Genomic DNA, 21706 nt, shown 5'->3' with positions numbered 1-21706 from the left:
CCTCTTCCAACTCTGTTAAGGACACTTCATGAAAAAAAAATTTGAGGCCATTAGCCCCACTTCTTTCCTCTTTTAATTTTACTTCATTTCCTTCATTCACTATCTCCTTCTTTCCTTTATTACATGAAGAGACGTCCCTTTTCTATGCCAAGCAAGACCCCTCTAACTGAACAGACATTCCATCCTGTCTTCTCTAGGTGATTGCTTCCTCTGTCATCTCCACTCTCTCTTCAATCGCTCCTTTTCTATTGGTTATAAACATATCTGTGTCTCCCTCCTCCTCAAAAAACTCTTCATTGATTCATCTTTCCTACTACCCCTCATTATGTATCTTGCCTTCCTTTTGTGGCCCAAGTCCTTGAGAAAACCCTGTTAGTCAGGGGTCAACTTTTCTGGTTCTCTTTTTAACTCTGTTGTCTTGCTTCCCACATCATCAGCTTTTTCTAAATTTACTGATTCCACAATTACTAAATCTATGACCTTTTCTCAGTTAAATTGCAGAGAAGATTGTAAGCTCTTAGTTTCTGGTTGCCCAGTGGTTGAAGCCGCTTGGATGTGGTGACAAAAGGTATTGGTGTTATCTCCCCTGCTTTCACACATTATTACAACTGTGATCTTCTTCCATTTTCACCACAGTGTGCTCTAGGGTTCTTGACCACTACTCTTGATATTGACTTATTCTAGGATTTATTTAACATAGTGCCTGGCACATAGTAGGGGATTCATAATGTTTACTATATTGCAGAGTTATATTGACGGGAACTATCACTGACGAAAGAAAATATTTTAAAAATTTTTTTGAAAGAAACTTGTAGAGAATGGGTCCATTGAAATGGCCCATTGCCAACTGCTGTCTGAATGCCACTAATGAACAGGTAAGCCCAGGTATTTCAATGACATCATTACCATTCCACTATCCTAGACTACTGGCCTCACTTCCATTCCAGTTTTTATTGAAAAATGGAATTCCTTTCAATCTCCCTTGTGAAAAGGAGTCTACCATCCACAGTATAATTAATCCAAATTGTTGATTACCACCAATAGGGCAGGCAAAGTCATCCTGCTAGAATAGCAAAGCAAACATAACGAGAAAGGAATCATGTTCCTTTTTGAGTCAAATCACTGTTATCACCTCCACTTGTCAATCTCATATCTAGGTGAATAAAGCCTAGGACCCAGAACCCAAGACCTTTTGAAAGGAAACACCTTTTACACCAGTGTTCAAGGATTAAGAGTTGTCAGAAAGCTTTGAAATCAAATGTGAATAGTCTGAGTCTTTGAAATAGTGACTAGTGGTTCTTTTTCTGAACTTTCATGACTAACAATTGATATCTCAACATTTTGCTTTGTTCTTTTACTGTTTCTTATGGGTTTTGCCTCTCAGAGAAGATTGTGAGCTTTTTTGAGGGCAGGGGCTGTGTCTTATATTTTCATATCTTCTCTGGAGCACACAGGACTAAGTACAGTCTCACACAGTGTAATTACTCAGTGAATTAACTATTGTGATTAAAGGTGATGACAAATGGTTACCAAATAATTTCTGAAAGATGTGTTCTGAGTAGGCAACAAGGAAATCTTGGCATTTTTGGTGTCTGTTCTTTATATTTATTTGTTGCTTCCTTGATATTATTTTATATCATTGTTGTAGAATATATCCATGGGGAAAGTAACTATCAAAACATTGCATTGTTCTAAGATTATAATGCAGTCATCTTGATTAGCTGAAACTGAGGTTATTGGGCCACCTGAGGGTGAATCTATTTACTGATTCTCTCATGTAGACTCTTAAAAAACTCATTGATTTGACACACCCCAGTTTCCATGGAAGGAGACAGTGATGATTTGGGGAACTAGTTTTGTTGAAAGTGGGTTTTACAAAATTCATATGGAAGAATAAAAGGTCAAGAATTGCAAGGGAACTAATGAAAAAAAACTCAGAGGAAGGTGGTCTAAGTGTACCTGATCTAAAGCTATATTATATAGCAGCAGTCACCAAAACCATTTGGTATTGGCTAAGAAATAGACCGGTAGATCAGTGGAACAGATTAGATACAAAGGACAAAAAAGGGTACATCTATAGCAATCTAATCTTTGACAAACCCAAAGATTCCAACATTAGGGATAAAAATTCATTATTCGGAAAAAACTGTTGGGAAAACTGGAAATTAGTATGGCAGAAATTAGATATGGATCCACACTTAACACCATATACCAAGATAAGATCAAAATGGGTCCATGATTTAGGCATAAAGAGGGAGATAATAAATAGATTAGAGGAACAGAGGATAATCTACCTCTCAGACTTGTGGAGGAGGAAGGAATTTATGACCAGAGGAGAACTAGAGATCATTATTGATCACAAAATAGAAGATTTTGATTACATCAAACTAAAAAGTTTCTGTACAAATAATACTAATGCAAACAAGATTAGAAGGGAAGTAACAAATTGGGAAAATATTTTTAAAAACAAAGGTTCTGACAAAGGTCTCATTTCCAAAATATATAGAGAACTGACCATAATTTATAAGAAACCAAACCATTCTCCAATTGATAAATGGTCAAAGGATATGAACAGACAATTCTCAGAGGAAGAAATTGAAACTATATCCACTCACATGAAAGAGTGTTCCAAATCACTACTGATCAGAGAAATGCAAATTAAGACCACTCTGAGATACCACTACACACCTGTCAGATTGGCTAAGATGACAGGAACAAATAATGACAAATGTTGGAGGGGATGTGGGGAAATTGGGACACTAATACATTGCTGGTGGAGTTGTGAAAGAATCCAGCCATTCTGGAGAGCAATCTGGAATTATGCCCAAAAAGTTATCAAACTGTGCATACCCTTTGACCCAGCAGCGCTACTACTGGGATTATATCCCAAAGAAATACTAAAGAGCGGAAAGAGACATATATGTGCCAAAATGTTTGTGGCAGCTCTTTTTGTTGTAGCTAGAAACTGGAAGATGAATGGATGTCCATCAGTTGGAGAATGGTTGGGTAAATTGTGGTATATGAAAGTTATGGAATATTATTGCTCAGTAAGAAATGACCAGCAGGAGGAATACAGAGAGGGTTGGAGAGACTTAAATCAACTGATGCTGAGTGAAATGAGCAGAACCAGAAGATCACTGTATACTTCAACAACGATACTGTATGAGGATGTATTCTGATGGAAGTGGAAATCTTCAACATAAAGAAGATCCAACTCACTTCCAGTTGATCAATGATGGACAGAGGTAGATACACCCAGAGAAGAAACACTGGGAGGGGAATGTAAATTGTTAGCACTAATATCTGTCTGCCCAGGTTGCATGTACCTTCGGATTCTAATGTTTATTGTGCAACAAGAAAATGATATTCACACACATGTATTGTACTTAGACTATATTGTAACACATGTAAAATGTATGGTATTGCCTGTCGTCGGGGGGAGGGAATAAGGGAGGGGGGGTAATTTGGAAAAATGAATACAAGGGATAATATTACATAATATATATATATATAATAAAAAAAAAAAAAAAAAAAAAAAAAAAAAAGAAAGTGGGTTTTAGGTCTCACTGATCTCAAAGCTTCCCTCATGTTGAGATTTTCTTCCAGGAAGACACATAATTTAATCCTTTCTACTTATATAATTAAATCTTGAAGAAACAAGGTAACATACAACTATAATTGACAATTTTGATATCTGTGGCAGAGAGATCAAAATGGGATCTCAAATTAACTTTAAAACATACCATGTAAAAACAGTACAGGAAATAATTAAGACAAAGTCAGTTGGTTAGGAGAGATACAAAGATGTTGAACTTTGTTAAGAGAGAGTTATATAAGATATGTTTAGGTGGCCACTTTGATTGGGAACTTAGCCCCAACTAGTGAGGAATTAACTTCTGGCATATATTGTGCCTTCTGGTAATTTCCACTTTGAACTAATAATCTTTGTTAAAGAGATTCATTTTAATTCTACTGAATTCCACAAGCTATTGAACACAATACAAATTAACTTTAAAAAGTTTACAATCTTTTGAAATTATTAATCTAACAAAATTTCAACCTTCTAAATTTTTTTTTGCTTCTGGACAAGGACCAGAACTCCACTCTAGTTACAGCATTGTACAATAGGAAAATATTTAATTGGGTGCTTTTAAAATCATTGTTTTATGATTTAATTCTTTAAGATAATATAAACATTTGAGCGGACAGTTTATTAGGAAATATTGGACAATTATTCTTTACATCTTCTGATTTAAATGTTAGGAATTTTCTCAGCAATATCTATACAATGTGCTAAGCCATTCAACTACAGAAGCTCAAAGGCTATATCAGTGGTCCTCAAACTTTTTAAATATAGGGCCAGTTCACTGCCCCTCAGACTGTTGGAGGGCCGGACTATAGTAAAAACTCACATTCTGTCTCCGCCCCCTCAGCCCATTTGCCATAACCTGGTGGGCCTCATAAATGTCCTCAGTGGGCTGCATCTGGCCCACGGACCATAATTTGAGAATCCCTGCATACATATTATCTCTAGGTGTTTTTCTTCTTGCAAAACATTTCAGAAGTTTGGAGGGAAGAGAGACATTCCTTAGATCTCAGACCGAAACTTCAGTGTGGTACCTTCCATTTGCTGGTTATAATGTTTTTCGAATCTCTCATACTGGGCTACAGTGAAATTATTCTTCCAGTCACCTGAAATCCCTGGTAGAAAAGAAATGTTAGAATATTAATTAACCCATTGTATCACTTTCACAGCAAACCATTTTTGGTCTGTTTTCCAAATCATGGCCCAAACCTTGTATTTTGATTTCAGAACTTTGCTTCACTTATTCTCACTAATTCCTGTGGCTTTACCAACATATGTGAGCAATCATGACTTAAATAGCTCTTGAACTATCTAGTAAATGACTCTGGCATTTAAAATTTGAACAGTTTCATTTTCTTGCTAATTTTATTGAACCCAGATGTGGAAAATGAAGAATTCAAAAAAGTTTCCACTCAAATCCTTTAGAATGAAAGTGGGTGAAATATGGCTTTTAAGAAGATAGGCATACCCTGAGAGTATTTGAATATCACCACCATTTCTCTTTGTTATTGTTCAATCATTTCAGTACTGTATGTGATCCTATTTTAAGGCTCTTTTGGCAAAGATACTGGAGTGGAAATTGAGGCAAAAAAGGGGTAAGTGATGTGCCCAGTGCCATTCATCTGGTCAGTAATTGAGACCAGATTTGAACTCAGGAAAATGATGCTTGCTATTTCTAAGCACAATGTTTTCTTCACTGCACTAACAATTCCTTCAATCTTTTCTTTTAGCTTGGATATCTGTAGATAGCAGAGAGAATTATTAACATTCAAATATTCAAATAATCTTTATCATTAATACATAATGTCTCTAAAGTTTTAAGCCTTAAATTAATAGGTTAGTTGTTGTTCAGTCATTTTCAACTTTTCATGGCCCCATTTGGAGTTTTCTTGGCAAAGATTCTGGAGTAGTTTGCCATTTCCTGTCTCTGGCTCATTTTACAGATGAGGAAACTGAGGCAAATAGAGTTAATGAGTTCCCCAGGATCACGCAGCTAAACAGTGTCTGAAGCCAGATTTGAATTCAAGAAAGTGAGTTTTCTTCATTCCAGGTCAGGTACCTCTCTATTGACTGTGCCATGTAATTGTTCCCAAATTAATAGGACACTGTGTAACATTGTTAAATCTGTGATCCTCTTTTGTATTTTAAATTTCAAAAGCTTGAAATTTCACTTAGACTTTTTGAATACATTTTAAGGTTTATGAAACACATTTACTAAGATAATCTCCTTTGTAGTAATCACAAGAACTCTCATTTATATAGTGCTTAGTATATGGCAGATACTATACTAAGAGCTCCTTTAATCTTTATAATAACCCTGGGAGGTAGGGGCTATTGCTATTATCCCCATTTTACATATTAAAAACTGAGGCAGACAGAAGCTGAATGACTTGCCCAAGATTTCACAGGTATTAAGTGTTTGGGGATGGATTTAACCTTTAATCTTTTTTGATCCCTGGTCTTGCACTCTGCCTAGACTCCAAAGTATCTATGAAAACCCAATTTTAGCAAATCCCAACAAGGAACTTTATTATTTTAATAAGTATATATGTATGAATTGAATATTTTCATATCTCCAAATTTGCTCAAGCAGATACACTCAACAGCACATTTTGATATTTCTCTCATTAGATTTTAAGTGTCTTTTGTTTCTTTTTGTTCTCCAGTTTTTAACATAGTGCCTGGAACATAATAGGTTCTCTCTTTCTCTCTCATTCTCTGTCTCTGTCTCTGTCTCTGTCTCTGTCTCTCTCTCTATCTCTCTCTGTCTCTCTCTCTTTCTTTCTTTTTTCTTTTTATGTATCTCTGAGTCTCTGTCTGTCTGTCTGTCTCCCAATTGAATTTTTGGACAATAACAGGAGAACACAACTGAACCTGGCTAATCCCCAAACCCCCCAAAGCTACTCTAAGCTTCAAATCCCATAGCATTTCTTAACTGATTCTTGTTGCCTTATTGAGTCATTCATTTCCATATATTCAATTCTGAATTTTAGTGTGTTATATTCTTTCTTTCTTTCTTTATTTTTGTATTTATCCAATTGAGTTTTGGAATGATTTGTTTTCTCCTATGGATTTTTTTTTCCATTTGGAATTGTTTTCTTTTTCTAGTTTAGCAAATCTATCTCTTAATGAGTTATATGCTTTTTTTCCATTTCACTGTGTCTATTTTTTGTTGCCTTTTTCAGACTCTCTTGCAAGACTTTCATTTCCTTTCCCCATTTGTCTTCTAGCTCTCTTTCAAGATCTTTTCTAAGTTCTTCTAGGAGAGCCTTGTGTGATGGGCATCAGGTTATTTCACTCTTTGGAGTTTCATCTGGAGACAATCTGCCTTTAGTCTACTCAGGGCTTGAAATCTGTTCTTCTCTTTCACCATAAAAGCTTTCAATTATTAGTCATCTATAATTTTTTACTCATTTTTAAAAACTGCCTTTAAGGCAGGAGAGGTTTGTCAAGAAAAGGTAGTGCTGGGTCAATGCTGATTCACTCTTGGGGCTGGCTCTGCTACGTGGAGTTGTTAGCAATGGCCTGGGGCTCTGTGCTGTCTGCCCTGGTGTTTTGTGGTCAGAGTCTGCTCAGCCACCCTGAGAATGCATTGTTCCAGGACTCTGAGCTATCTGTGCTGGTGTTTGTGTTCAGGTGTCCGGGGCTCACTGTCCCTCTGCCACTTCCAATTAAAAGAGACCTTCTCTGGTCCTCTTCCTCCCACAAACTCTCTGCCCCTTGGAAGTCACACTGCCACACTGAGACTGCTCTGGACTGTGGCTCTGCTCTGTCTGGGCTGGTATTTGTGGTCAGCTGCATGTGCTTCTCTGCCTCTCTCCCATTTCTGATTGAAACAGCTCTTTTCTGCTCTGTTTCCTTCTGTAAATTTTCTGCCTTGGGACACTAAGCTACCTGTGCTGGCATTTTTGCTCAGCTGTTTGCACTGGCTGCCTCCCTCCCGGTTCCAATTGAAACAGACCTTATGGGGCAATCTTTGAAATCATCTTCTGCTGATAATTTGTTGCAATCCCAATATTTGTGGGTTCTGCCCATCAAGAGCTAATTCAGAGCCTGGATTTGGTAATTATTGTGAGGGTTATAAAGAAGGTCAGAGAGAAATGTGTGTTGTCTCTTCCATTTTCTGTCCCATACCATTTCAATCACCTATGCATCTACAACTTTTACTCAAAATATGGTAACTATATAAAATAAACACATATGCATGGGCAGTTCTTCAAAAATGCTCTAGCAAAACCTTGTGTTTCAATTCCTCTCCTTTTCCCCTTGGCCTCCCCTAGATGGCATAATTTATTTATTTTATTAATGAGAGAGCTGCTCAGGAAAGTACACCCACCATTTCCCCAGCTATCCCTGCTCCTATTTCTCCTACAACTAGTGATAGTCTCCTGAATGAGGAAACCCAGGTCATTCCAATAGCCCAAGATGCCTTGCTTTATTTAGTCAAGGATCTCAGGGAAGACACTGGTTGCGATATTGGTTTTGCATGCCAAGGGGAAGTTCTCCTCACAGGTAAGATTTGTGACAGCAAAGGGATTTGCCACAGAATATTACCTTGAAGTTGTTTTTTTTTCTTGCCCCCTCACCTTGTTACTCTTCTATGCCACTCATAGGATGGATACTTGATGTATTTAATTGAACACCAAGCTTGGAGTCAGGAAGATCAAAGTTCACAACCACTCTCAGACACTTACTGGCTGTGTGACCCTGGGCAAATCAGTTAACCCACTTTACCTCAGTTTCCGCATCTGAAAAATGAGCTTGAGAAGGAAATCTTTGTCAAGAAAAATCCAAATGAGATCATGAAGAGTCAGACCTAACCAACAAGGACTGAAGGACAACAAGAAACCACTCATGATTATTATTTCTTTCCCCCAATTCTTGCTATCACTAGTCTCATTGAATTTGAGGGCTGGATTAGATGAGCTTTAAGATAGTCTGAATAAGAGTGTTCCTCTCACCCTTTCTCATAAAAGGAGATATTTTATTGTCCATTTTGTCTTCTGGCATCATGGTATAATTGGTTGTTGAGTTCTCTTTCATTATCTCGAAGGAGGTGTGATAGAGGATTTTATTCACAGTCTCTTCTGGCAAATCCTTTTCCAAGAATTTCAGCATTTTCAGTAACTCACGTTTTGGGTTCTAGAGAATCATGGAATCATAGAATTTTAAATTTTGGATTACAATAGCTAGGTATCTGAACTCATACTTGAGAGAAATTTCCCAGTGTGATATAGACAATAAATGGCTATGTAGTTCCTGTCTGAAGATCTCTAAAAAAGGGAACCCACAATCTTTCAAAGTGGCTCATTCCACTTTGGGACAGCTCTCACTTTTATCATACATAAATTACTTTCTTTTGATGTCCACTTCTTGCTTCTATTTATATTCTCTTGGACAAAACAAACAAACAAACAAACAAACAAAAATAAAACACATGAAAACTCTTGAAAACACATGAAAGCCCTGCAAATGCTTGAAGACAGCTTATTGCATTCTCTCAAATCTTTTCTTATCTGATTTATCCTGTTCCTTGAGGCCCTCTACCATCCTGGCTATTTACTTGGAATTACTTGGAATATTCTCCAGCTTATCAAAATCCATCTACAATGGAGGACCATATTCCATATGGCTGCTGATGGCACAATAAAAGTGTACTTACATTTTTCCATTCTTAGAAGCTATGCTTCCTTGATTGAAGTTGAAGGCAATATTAGCTTTTTGGGAGCCACATAACTTCTGACTTATATTGACCTCATGGTCCACTAAAATCCTTCAACTTTCTGTTTTAAAGACAAATTACTTTCTCTGGCTTTCTGGGAAGATGGCAGAGTGTGCCAAAAATTTCCAAGCTCTCCAACTTTTTTCCATAAACAGAACATCACCACAAAATGAATGTAGAGTGGCAAAAATAAAGGGGTAAAGAAATTGTCTTAAATCAGACAACTTGACGGGAACTCAAGAAAGATATATCTAATCATGTTTGCCATCATTTATATGGAAAGGTGATTTATATATTTTTGTGACTCAAGCATAAGACTTAATATTTATCATTATTGAGTTTGATCTTGTTAAATCCAGGCCAATATTTATACTGTAAAGACCCTTTTGGGTCCTGACTTTGTTGTCTACCTAGAATGTTAACTACCTTTCCTAGCTTTGAGTTATCTGTAAATTGGGTGAACATGCCATCTATAACTTTTTCTGAGTCATTGATAAAAATGCTGATTAACACAGGGTAAAACACAGATCAGTGCACTCTTTGCAGATGATATGATGCTATACTTAGAAAACCCCAGAGATTCCAATAAAAAGTTATTAGAAATAATTCACAACTTTAGCAAAGTTGCTGGGTACAAAATAAATCCACATAAATCCTCAGCATTTTTATACATCATCAATAAATTGCAACAGCAAGAGATACAAAGAGAAATTCCATTCCAAACAAATGTCAAGAGCATAAAATATGTGGGAATCCACCTACCAAAGAAAAGTCAGGAATTATATGAACAAAATTAAAAGGCACTTGCCACAAAAATAAAGTCAGATTTAAATAACTGGAAAGACATCCAGTGCTTGTAGATAGGCCGAGCGAATATAATAAAGATGACAATACTCCCCAAACTAATCTATCTATTTAGTGCTATACCAATCAGACTCCCAAGAAACTATTTTAGTGACCTAGAAAAAAAAAAACAACAAAGTTCATATGGAAGAATAAAAGGTCGAGAATTGCAAGGGAATTAATGAAAAAAAAAGTCAGGTGAAGGTGGTCTAGCTGTACCTGATCTAAAGCTATATTATAAAGCAGCAGTCACCAAAACCATTTGGTATTAGCTAAATAATAGACTAGTTGATCAGTGGAACAGATTAGGTACAAAGGAAAACAAAGGATACAATTATAGCAATCTAGTGTTTGATAAACCCCAAAATACCAACATTAGGGATAAAAATTCATTATTTGCAGAAAACTGTTGGGAAAACTGGAAATTAGTATGCCAGAAATTAAACATGGATCCACACTTAACACCATATACTAAGATAAGATCAAAATGACTCCATGATTTAGGCATAAAGAACGAGATCATAAATAGATTTGAGGAACAAAGGATAGTTTACCTCTCAGACCTGTGGAGGAGGAAGTTATTTATGACCAGAGGAGAACTAGAGATCATTATCAATCACAAAATAGAAGATTTTGATTACATCAAACTAAAAAGTTTCTGTACAAACAATACTAATGCAAACAAGATTAGAAGGGAAGTAACAAATTGGGAAAATTTATAGTTAAAGGTTTTTATTTTTATTTTTTTTTTACAGTTAAAGTTTCTGATAAAGGTCTCATTTCCAAAATATGTAGAGAATTGATCCTAATTTATAAGAAATCAAACCATTCTCCAATTGACAAATGGTCAAAGGATATGAACAGACAATTCTCTGATGATGAAACTATATACACTCATATGAAAGAGTGTTCCAAATCACTACTGCTCAGAGAAATGCAAATTAAGACAACTCTGAGATATCACTACACACCTGTCAGATTGGCTAAGATGACAGGAACAAATAATGATGAATGTTGGAAGGGATGTGGGAAAACTGGGACACTAATATATTGTTGGTGGAGTTGTGCAAGAATCCGGCCATTCTGGAGAGCAATTTGGAACTATGCCCAAAAAGTTATCAGACTGTGCATACTCTTTGATCCAGCAGTGCTACTACTGGGATTATATCCCAAAGAAATACTAAAGAGCGGAAAGAGACATATATGTGCCAAAATGTTTGTGGCAGCTCTTTTTGTTGTAGCTAGAAACTGGAAGATGAATGGATGTCCATCAGTTGGAGAATGGTTGGGTAAATTGTGGTATATGAAGGTTATGGAATATTATTGTTCTATAAGAAGTGACCAGCAGGATGAATACAGAAAAGCTTGGAGAGACTTATATCAACTGATGCTGAGTGAAATGAATAGAACCAGAAGATCACTATACACTTCAACAACAATACTGTATGAGGATGTATTCTGATGGAAGTGGATATCTTCAACATAAAGAAGATCCAACTCACTTCCAGCTGATCAATGATGGACAGAAACAGCTATACCCACAGAAGGAACACTATGAATTGAATGTATACTGTTAGCACTACTGTCTTTCTACCCAGGTTACTTATACGTTCAGAATCTAATTCTTAACGTGCAACAAGAAAATTGGATACAATATATCTAGGTTATACTGTAACACATGCAAAATGTATGGGATTGCCTGTCATCTAAGGGAGGGGAAAATTTGGAAAAATGAATACAAGGGATAATGTTATAAAAAATTACTCATGCATAAATACTGTCAAAATTTTATAATTATAAAATTAATAAAAAAAAGGATTCCTCACGATAAAAAAAACACAAAAAACCCACAAACAAACAAACAAAAAAACCCCACAGATCTGTGGGGCAATCCCCTGGAGATCTCGGCTATTGTTATTGAATCATGCAAAATAACTCTTTGAGTCTGGCCATTCCAACTAGTTTTGAAATCCATCTAATGGAATATTCTTGTCTATTTCATCTCTCTTCATCTTCATAAGAAGAGTGTGAGACACTTTGTCAGAAGAAGATAGAACATAGGATAGTTGTATCTGAACTAATTACTGATTGAAGAGGATTTCAAAGGAAAAATGGAAGTATGCAGAGTTTCATATGGAAAAGGGTTGCTTTTCTCTCACCTCCTTCATATCTTCATAGAAGAGGTAGAGGATACGGTAGTCCTTCTTCTTCTCCCACCAGCCCTTCACATGGTCATACCAGGAACCAAAAATCACTAAGTTACAAAAGAGAAGACATTCAGGGGGAAAAAAGGTTTTGTAGGAAGGAAAGACCTTTAAAATCTACCCACATTTCTTGTTAATGTCATTGTCATCGAGTCATCCCATTTTAATTTAAGAAGCATTTATTAAGTGCCCACTTTGTTGAAAACACTTAAATTGTAGGGATATAAAAGAAAAAAAACAACCACAAGGAGCTTGTTTCCTCAAGGTACTGTGTTTTGCTGGTGTAATACAATATGCCTCAACTGTTTGTTGAATACCGATACAATTAAGGCAGTGAATCCTAGGAATAAAAAAGACATATTCTTAAATAAGCAGTCTGTTAGCAATCTAGATGGAATGCACAAGTTCTTTACCTCTCTGGGATTCAATTTCTTTATTTTTAAAATAGAGGGTTTGTCTAGATATTTCCTTTGGAACTCTCCAATTCTATATTTAGAGACTTATGCAAAAAGTTGACACTTCAGCAGAGCCTTGAAGGACAAGTAGAACTTAAATCCTAAAAGAAGATGGGGAAGGACATTTTACACCGGTAGAATATCATGAACAAGAGCCAAAACATAGACCTGTCTTAGACAGACTTGGGAAGAAATGAGAAGAGCCATTTTGATGGAGGAGATCTGGTGGTGAGTTAGTGAAGCGATGGTTGGGGAGATGGTCTAGGGAAGATTGTGCAATGTCTTGAATGCCAGTGTGAGAATAAGGTTCCACTGATTATCCCATCAGTTAAAAGTAATTCCCTTTGTTAGGTAAGGTCATCTTTGATTGACAACCAGAATTAATGTACCCGGTCTGGATGTATAGGCTTTTTTCACATTCCATTCTGATTTGTAAATTCAGTCAAAAAAGTGTTCATACCTAATTTGTCAGGATAGGTAAGTGGCTCCATAGTGCATAGATTGATGGTGGAGTCAAGAAAAGTCATCTTCCTGAGTTCAAATCTGACCTCAATACACTAGTTCTGGACAAGTCACTTAACCCTATTTGCCTTGGTGTCCTGCTTTGTAAGGTAAGCTGGGGAAAGAATGGCAAACTACTCCAGTGTCTTTGCCAACATGGGATTATCCATAGTCAGGGCTAAAAATGACTGAACAACAATAACCTCACTTGTTAAGATTAGTTAATTACTTTTAAAAGGATAAGATAATCAATATAGTCTCTGCTGTATAACAGACAAAGCAATCTCCACTTTATTGTGTAGAAACTGAGTTAAATTTTGCAAAATGTGGAAAATTTGAGAAGGTTCAGATTGGAGGCAGCAAGACAAGTTGGGAGAATTTTGAAACATTCCAGGCATCAGATGAGGTTGTGTATTAGGGCAATAAAAATGAGAATGAATTTTGAAAAATTATTCTGAAAAATGTTGATCTATAAATTCTGATTATTTATAATACCTGTTCTATTTCGAAGGGATATCATAAAATATATATATATTTTTAACATGTTCACCTCTTTTACATATTTTTCCTTCATTTAGAAATTTATTTATTTATTTTAATACACATTGTTTTAGGAATATGTTGAGAAAGAAAAATGAGAACAAAAGGGGAAAACCATGGGAGAGAAGGAAAAACCCAGAAAAAAAGAAGTGATCATAGCTTTTGCCAATTTATATTCAATTCTCCATAGTTCTATTTCTGGATGGAGATGGATTTTTTTATCCAAAGTTTATTGAGTAGATTTCCTTGAATTTCCTTTATTTTAATAGCAATAATATTAACATTTGAATAGTGCTTTCAGTATTGCAAAACATTTTATCTTAAAAAATAACTTCTCATAATAATCCTGGGGAATGAGATGGTATCCTTATTTGACAAGTGGGGCTGAGAGATTAAGGAACCTTTTTTTTTTTTTTTTTTTTTTTTTTTTTTGCTCAGGTAATCAGGGTTAACACAGTTAAGAAGTAAGTATCTGAGGCCAGATTTGAACTCAGGTCCTCTTGACTTCAGGGATGGTGCTCTATCCACTGCACCACCTAGCAGTGTCGATTAGTTAACCATTTAAAGTCACACAGTGTCTGAGCATAAGTTTGAATTCAAGTCTTCCTAACTCTATATCTAGCATTCTATTCATTATGCCATCAACTATTATTTCCTGTCTCAGAAAATAGGAAATAGATAAAGGGACCTCAGTTAACATATATTAATTCACTGTTCACTTCTCTTCCCTTCATTCAATCTAAGAGTATTCTTAGATTTATTCAATCATCGAGTATTTCTTACTTTTGAGTTCAGATCCAATGAATACTTAGTCTTTTCCCCCTCCTCTTTTAAAAAATAAAAATAGCTTTTTATTTTTCAAAATACATGCAAAGATAGTTCTCAGCACTCACTCCTTCAAAACCTTGTATTCCAAATTTTTCTCCTCCCTTTCTCCTCCCCTGCACAGCAAGCAATGCAATATAAGTTAAACATATTCAATTCTTCTAAACATATTTCCACATTTACCATGCTATGCAAGAAAAATAAGATTAAAACAGAAAAATGAGAAAGAAAAAAACAAGCAGAAAACAACCAGCAAAATAAAGATGAAAAAACTACATTGGGAATCCCATTCAACTCCATCATCCTGTCTCTGGAGGAGGATGCCTCTTTCCATTACAAATCTATTGGAATTGCTTTGAATCACCTCATTGTAGAAAGAGCCAGGGCCATCACAGTTGATCATTATATAATCTTGTTGCTGTGTACAAGGTTCTCATGGTTCTATCCACTTCACTCATCATTAATTCATGTAATTCTTTCCAGACTTCTCTGAAATCAGCCTGCTTATCACCTCTTATAGAATAATAATATTCCATTACTGAATAGTTAGTCTTACCCTTTCCAGTCATGAATTTCTCCAGAAACTCCTCCCAACTATCAGGCTTTGGGTGTATCTTTATTTTCTTATAAAAATAATAGTAAGAGACAGCGACATCCTTAGCATTCCGTGATACGTAGATCATCTGTGGGAACAAAAGGGAGATTTGTGAAGTTTAATTAGTATTCTTTTAAAAAAAGATAATTAAGTGACTTCAGTAACAGATATTGCCCCTTCCTACTTTTAGATCTAGGCCTCCACCTCTGTCCTGTGACAAAGGCCTCCATAACTGTTGATTAGCACAACATGGAGGGGAGAGGGCACCATTTTCAGATCTCCAGGCATGTGTTATAGTCAATTCGAATTGACTTGAAAGAAGTGATTTATATTTTCAGCATGAGAATTTATATCTCAAATATTGACAAAATCCTACAAATCAGGACTTGATTTGGTGTTTTGTTGATTGCCTATAATTAAGAGAAAATTGGAGAAAATGTTAATAATGTAGATAAATTAAACTGAAAAGTGGGTTCAATCTACATTTTTTCTCTCTGTGGGGATGTTCAGTTGTTGAAGTCTAGTCTAACTCTCGGTGATCATATTCGGGGTATTCATGGCAAAGATTCTGGAGTGATCTGCTGTTTCCTTCTGCAGTTCATTTTACTATCAGGAAAGTAAGGCAGAGGATTAGGTGACTTGAGCAGAGTCCCATAGCTAGTAAATGTCTAAGGTTGTATTTGAATTCAGGCCTGACTCCAGACTCAGAGTTATATCCTCAGAGTCACCTAACTACAACTCTACAACTCAGTTATTAAACATTCACTATTGTACTACTGCATGTGTTTTCTAACAAACAAAAAATTATGACATCACAACTCTAAATGCTCCATGAAAAAGTCCCAGCTAACCAAAATCCAATTAAATTATGATCTTCCATTAAAATCTTTTTCTGCATTCTATCTGCAGGAAAAAGAAGCCAAGTATAAGAAAATAAATCTAACACCAGAGATTCCATTTAAAAGGAAAAAAAATCCAAATACTGCTGGCATAGTTGAGAATTTTATAGATAAGGCTTATACTTTGTGAGAGAGGTGGATAAGTGACTGAAATTCCTTTTCACCCTGGGATTTTGTGATTCTACAACAATACATATTTTCTACTACAAAAGAACTGTGGAGTATGGAGACTTAATTTGTATTTGAATATGTAATATTTAGCCTTTTTATTACATGTCATTCCCTTACCTCTCTTTCCAAAATGCAAAAGCAAGGAGAGGTTTTGTATTCCGTTTGGATTTTTTAAAGTAAAGCAGGCAGTTTTCACGGCTCAGGAGCTTACTCTTGAAAGCTTGCAAAGGTTTTTACAAAAAGATTTGATTCTTTCAAGCTAGTAAAGTAGGTGTTTATATAATTCCCATTTTACAGAATAAAAAACTGAAGCAGATAGAGGTTAATGGATTTACAGCTAGAATTTGAGGGAGGATGGAACTCAAGTCTCTCTGACTCTAGACCTAGCACTCTATCCTTTAGGACACCTAGCTCTAAGTACAGTATATTTTAATTTTTTCATGACTACAATGCTTTGATGTTATTATTTTGGTGTAATAGGGGTTGCCAGGTCTTCTTTTCTCATGTGCTTTGGCAAGAAGACAACACCATGGGACCATTCAGGTTAGAGTTGAAAAGACAAAAATCTTCTGCTTCCATTCTCTACTTTTTGTTTTCCTGAAATAACACATGCCCTGGCACTCTCTCTGAAAGTTCCTGTTTGAAGCAGGGAGTAGGGAGGTAGTTCTGTGGCCTTTTTTCTCCCTTTAAATAAAGAGTGTTGATTAGGCAGCTCTTCCTGTGCAGTGACCAGTAAGGGTGTTCCATTGACTTCTCAAAGACTTGATCCTTCAGATGTACCAAAAGTGTCTCTGGAGATAGCTCAAGGGAGGTTATCCCATTCTACCAAAAGAATGACATTAAAGGCACTGTAGTCATCCAGAAAATGCTAATTGTGTTGATACATTTTACTTACTAAGTCACAAATGTTGGCCACTATATGATGTTTTAAATCATTCATTCATCTATTTAGCAAGTATTTATTTTTTATTATGTGCCAGGCATTGTGCTAGACATACAAAGAAAGTAACAAAGTATCTTCTACTTTTAAGAAAATTACATTCCTTTGGGGGGAAATGGCATACAAAGAAAATTAAATAAAAAAGCATACAATAAATACAAGGTAATTTTTATAGGGAGAACTTATAAAGGACTGGAATTCTGGAGGACCTGGAATATTTAGCTTAGCCTTGAAGCAAACTAGGGATGTTGGGGAAGAAGTGAAGAGGAAGCTTATTATAAGCACTGGAGACAGTTTGATAAGCCCAGAAAGATAAAGAAATATCAAACCAGATACAGAATAACCATAAAGAAACAGAAGGCCACAGAAGCATATATTTAAAACTGGAAAGGACCTTCCAATTCCCACATTTGAAAAAATGAGTAAACTGAGGGAGAGTGAGATGAATGAACTCAGCAAGGGGCATAGGGGGAGTTCAGCACCGGGAACAGCAAAATGTGTAGTTTTGCTGGAATTCAGTGAATGAAGAAACATTATTTGTACTGTGGGCTGGGAAAGTGGGCTGGAGATAGGTTTTGAAGGCTTTCAAAGATGAAGTAGAGGAATTTTTATTCATCCTAGAGTTCAGTGGTAGTCCTATAAGCTTTTTTCTTAAATTGAGGAGTGATCTGCTTGGATCTGTGCTTTACAAATATCAATCTTTCAGGTGTGGAATGATGGGTAAGAGTGCCCAATAGTAAGTGACTTTCCAGTTAGGCATATCTACTACTGAATAGGTTCCATTCAATTCATTAGTATCTACTATGTGTCAAGCATGGTGCCAGGCATTAGGATTCTAAAATGGTAAGGAAATAGGGAAGAAGACTTTATTGTCCAGAGATATTTAAGGGAGAAATTACCTTTATAAGAGCATCCTGACTCAATGTGGCAGTTATTTTATGTCACATACTCATGTAGAAGCTAAGTGCTCTTGTGAAATGATCCCTAGGAAGAGAAGCAGCTCGGTGGCCCATTAGATGGAGCACTAGAGCTGGGGCCAGGAAGGTCTGAGCTCAAATCCAGACCCACACATTTCTACCTGTTTGACCTTATGGAAGTCTGCATCAATTTCCTTACTGGAAAAATGTAAATAATAATAGGATCTACCTTCCAGGATAATTGTGAGGACAAAATGAAATACTCTTTGTAAAGTGCTTTGCAAAGCATAAGGTGCAATATAAAATGATAGCCATTTAAAAAATTCTGTCTCTTTGATTCTGTGAATCTCTGATTACATGGATGCCATCCCTGTAGACAAGATCTTAACTAATTGTCTCCTCCCTGGGAAACAAATATCTCTTTCATTAATGGGAGATGGAAGGCCTGATTACAGGAGGCCAGTTTATCAGTCTCCTCTTTCCTTTCCAATTGATTACCTTGCAGTCATTCTTCCACAGAGAGGAAGGAAGGAGTTCCACCGGCAGATGTGTTTTCACTAGGCGTGGAGACTTTAATTCTCCCAACTTCTTTACACCTGTTGGTATGGAAAGAAATGACAAGACTGGCAATAATTACTTCTCTCTCTTCATGTCTCTTCTAGTCCAAGTCATCATTAGCATGTTCTTTCCTTGTTAAAGTTCATTATGTAATCAATAAATCATAGAAATTTAATTTTATGGTGTGGTTGACATTTTCCCTCACCTTCTTATTTAAAAAAAAACCCAAAAGTTTAATTCTGCAGATCTATGGTTCGTGCATCATTTTTCTCAGTCTGTTGAAATTAATGCATAGATTAGAATTGAAATCAAATGGAGGTTATTTGGTTTGTAAAAGATAGAGGTAAAATCCTCCTGTTTTACAGATGAAACTGGGAGTTTAAGTAAATTGTCCAGGCTCACCCGGGAATGCCAGTCCTCTAAGTCCAAATACTAGGGTTCTTGGTACTGTGCTCCATTTCCTTCTTCAGAATGCACTGACTCTATAGATCTACTGGACAAATCTTCAGTTTATTACACAAAGCATTCATAGGATATGTGAGGTTTCATTTGGCTAAGCTTAAACTAATGCACTGGGACCAATCTGCATTGGAGGCTAATAGCACTATTTAAATATCTTTATTTTTGATGGTGATTTGGTGGTAATTTGGCTGGTAAAAGTCTCAGTGCCTTAGCAACAAAGAGAAGAGCAAAAAATTAAATAAGTATGATATCAGGAGACACAATATTTTAATTGAATAGGGAGCCAGACTTGAAATTAGGAACAGTCAGACACCTTCAAGTCCTACTTAATAAAGACATACTACATACATACTTATACACACACACACACACACACACACACACACACACACACACACACACATATATATATAATATATATGATTTTGGGCAAATCATTTAACTGTTTCATGACTCATGTATATGCCAAAGTCCATTTATCTTTAGAGCCAATCATTTTTTTTTGGGGGGGGAGGGAAGCAATTGGGTTAAGTAAGTTGTCTAAAGTCAGACACTAATGAGTATCTGAGGCCAGATTTGAGCTCAGGTCCTGCTGTCTCCAGGCTTAGGTGCTGTATCCATTACATCACCTAGTTACTCCTTGAGCTGGTCTTTTTCAGGGAAGAAAGGAAGGAAACAAGTTCCTATTATGTAGGTTCTGCGCTAAATCATTTTCATATATGATCTAATTTGATCTAAGGTGCGCGCTATTATTATCTCCATTTTACAGTTAAGGAAACTCAGGCAGACAGAACTAAATGACTTGCCCAGGGTCACACAGATAGTGTCTGAGACCAGATTTGAAATCATGAAAATGTCTTCCTGACTCTAGGCCCAGCACTCTATGCACTATGCCACTTAGCTGCCATATACCCAAACCCACCTATTAATTATGATTAGTCTTATACTCCGCTTTTACAGTCTTTTTTTAGCCATTTTTCTAAACCTTTATTTTAGGAGCTTATAGATGCTTCAGCAATAAATATTTCATTAATTAAACATGCTGCCATTTGGTGGTTAGAGAAAGCCATGACCAATTCCATTTTGCAAATGGAGAAATTATGGGGAAATTGATTGCTCATGAAGTGAATGAATATTTGCTCACATTTCTATAACACCTTAGTCAGGCCGCACACCAATCATCCAAACATGTGTCACCATGCTTATCCTGTTAGGGCTGTGGAAACAGGCCTAGTGTTCTTATTCATTTCATAGCTTATACTGCTTAGAGCTTGACTTATTGACTTCAGTGTCAAAATAGGCTTTGAACTCCCAATGCCAAGTCCAGTGCTCAATACACTATGGCAGCTGCTTTTTAAATGGAATGGAGGGAAATATAATTTAGACAGAGTACAATTGGCCATAGAATGGTTTCAAGATATGCAAAGAGCTTGTTATATACTATGTCATTTACCATTCAATCTGTGAGACAGATGACATTATCTCCGTTTTAGAGATGAAAAAACTGAGTCTGAGAGATGTTAAGAGATGTGCTCAGCACCGAAGTCCTCAGAACTCTCTGAGGAAGATGTTCTAAGCCTTCCCATGCTAAGCCCAGTGCTTATCCTTTCTGTTATTTAACTGGGAAACTAGCTATGGGACAAGTTTTGATAGAATCAGGAAATGTCAGGAAGAGTGGGGCCAAGCTTCAGAGAAGAGGGAGCCTTAAGCAGTGGTGGTTTAGCAGGGCTAACCAAGGCCAGGGGAAGAATGTTGTTATGTGAGAGATCTGTTGAGAAACAAAGACTTGGCCCGAATTCTTGTTTTTCCTGGGGACATCACTTCTTTGTATTAAAAAAATCTGCAATGTTTCATAAGCACATTCAAGATTTTCCTATAGGATCTGAGCAAATGTCTAAAAATCTTTACATCTGAATTTAGGGGATGATGTAATTCCTGGCCAATGGCTGCCCCTTTACTATCAAGTGGTTGCAGGATGAAGGGAAAGAATTTGTTGCTATTATCTGATGATTAAATTATTATAATTTATTATTTTCTCAAATTACATTTGATTAGATTCCTATCCTTTTTTTTTTTTTTTTTTTTTTAGTTTTGCAGACTTTTTTTCACCAAATTTTTTCCCAAAGTCTGCTGTAGAGATGATGGGAAGAGTATGAGAACGGTTGATTTTTTCTAATATAAAGATACACTAACTAGAAATACCATTTGTATATCCAGGCAGTATCAATTCCATGAAAGGGACCCGATTGAATATAGCATCTCGTTTGCATTTCTCTACATCTCCATTGTTATAGATCAGATCCAAGATTTCACTGACCCAAGTGGTTCCTGAAAAAGCAAATTATAGAAATTAAATTCTATAAGTTAAGAAATAGACTTTATTTCAGTTTTATGGAAGTATGATTATTAAAGAAAAAACATTTTCACACAAGGAACCTGCAGGCAGCTAAATGGCACTGTGGACAGAGTCTTGGTACTTGAGTCTAGG

General features: G+C 36.2%; 1 protein-coding gene across 4 annotated transcripts in view; it reads right to left on the bottom strand.

Moving 5' to 3' along the window:
* Positions 1-4145: 4145 nt before the first annotated feature.
* Positions 4146-21706, bottom strand: part of LOC141548031 (sulfotransferase 1 family member D1-like) — a 72537-nt gene continuing 54976 nt past the window's right edge. For 3 of the 4 annotated variants that reach the window (XM_074276794.1, XM_074276793.1, XM_074276792.1), the window contains 6 exons: positions 21421-21546; positions 18697-18794; positions 15233-15359; positions 12311-12405; positions 8548-8728; positions 4146-4701 (listed from right to left, as the gene is read on the bottom strand). In XM_074276794.1, the coding sequence (XP_074132895.1) occupies positions 4589-4701; positions 8548-8728; positions 12311-12405; positions 15233-15359; positions 18697-18794; positions 21421-21546 (740 nt within the window). In that variant the 3' untranslated portion in view covers positions 4146-4588. The remainder of the gene's footprint in view (positions 4702-8547; positions 8729-12310; positions 12406-15232; positions 15360-18696; positions 18795-21420; positions 21547-21706) is intronic. The other variant, XM_074276795.1, reaches the window with a different exon arrangement.

This window comes from Sminthopsis crassicaudata, chromosome 6, assembly GCF_048593235.1.
Source record: "Sminthopsis crassicaudata isolate SCR6 chromosome 6, ASM4859323v1, whole genome shotgun sequence".
NCBI lineage: Eukaryota > Metazoa > Chordata > Mammalia > Dasyuromorphia > Dasyuridae > Sminthopsis > Sminthopsis crassicaudata.
Note: the sequence above shows the minus strand (reverse complement) of the source record. Positions and strands in the feature narration are given on the sequence as shown.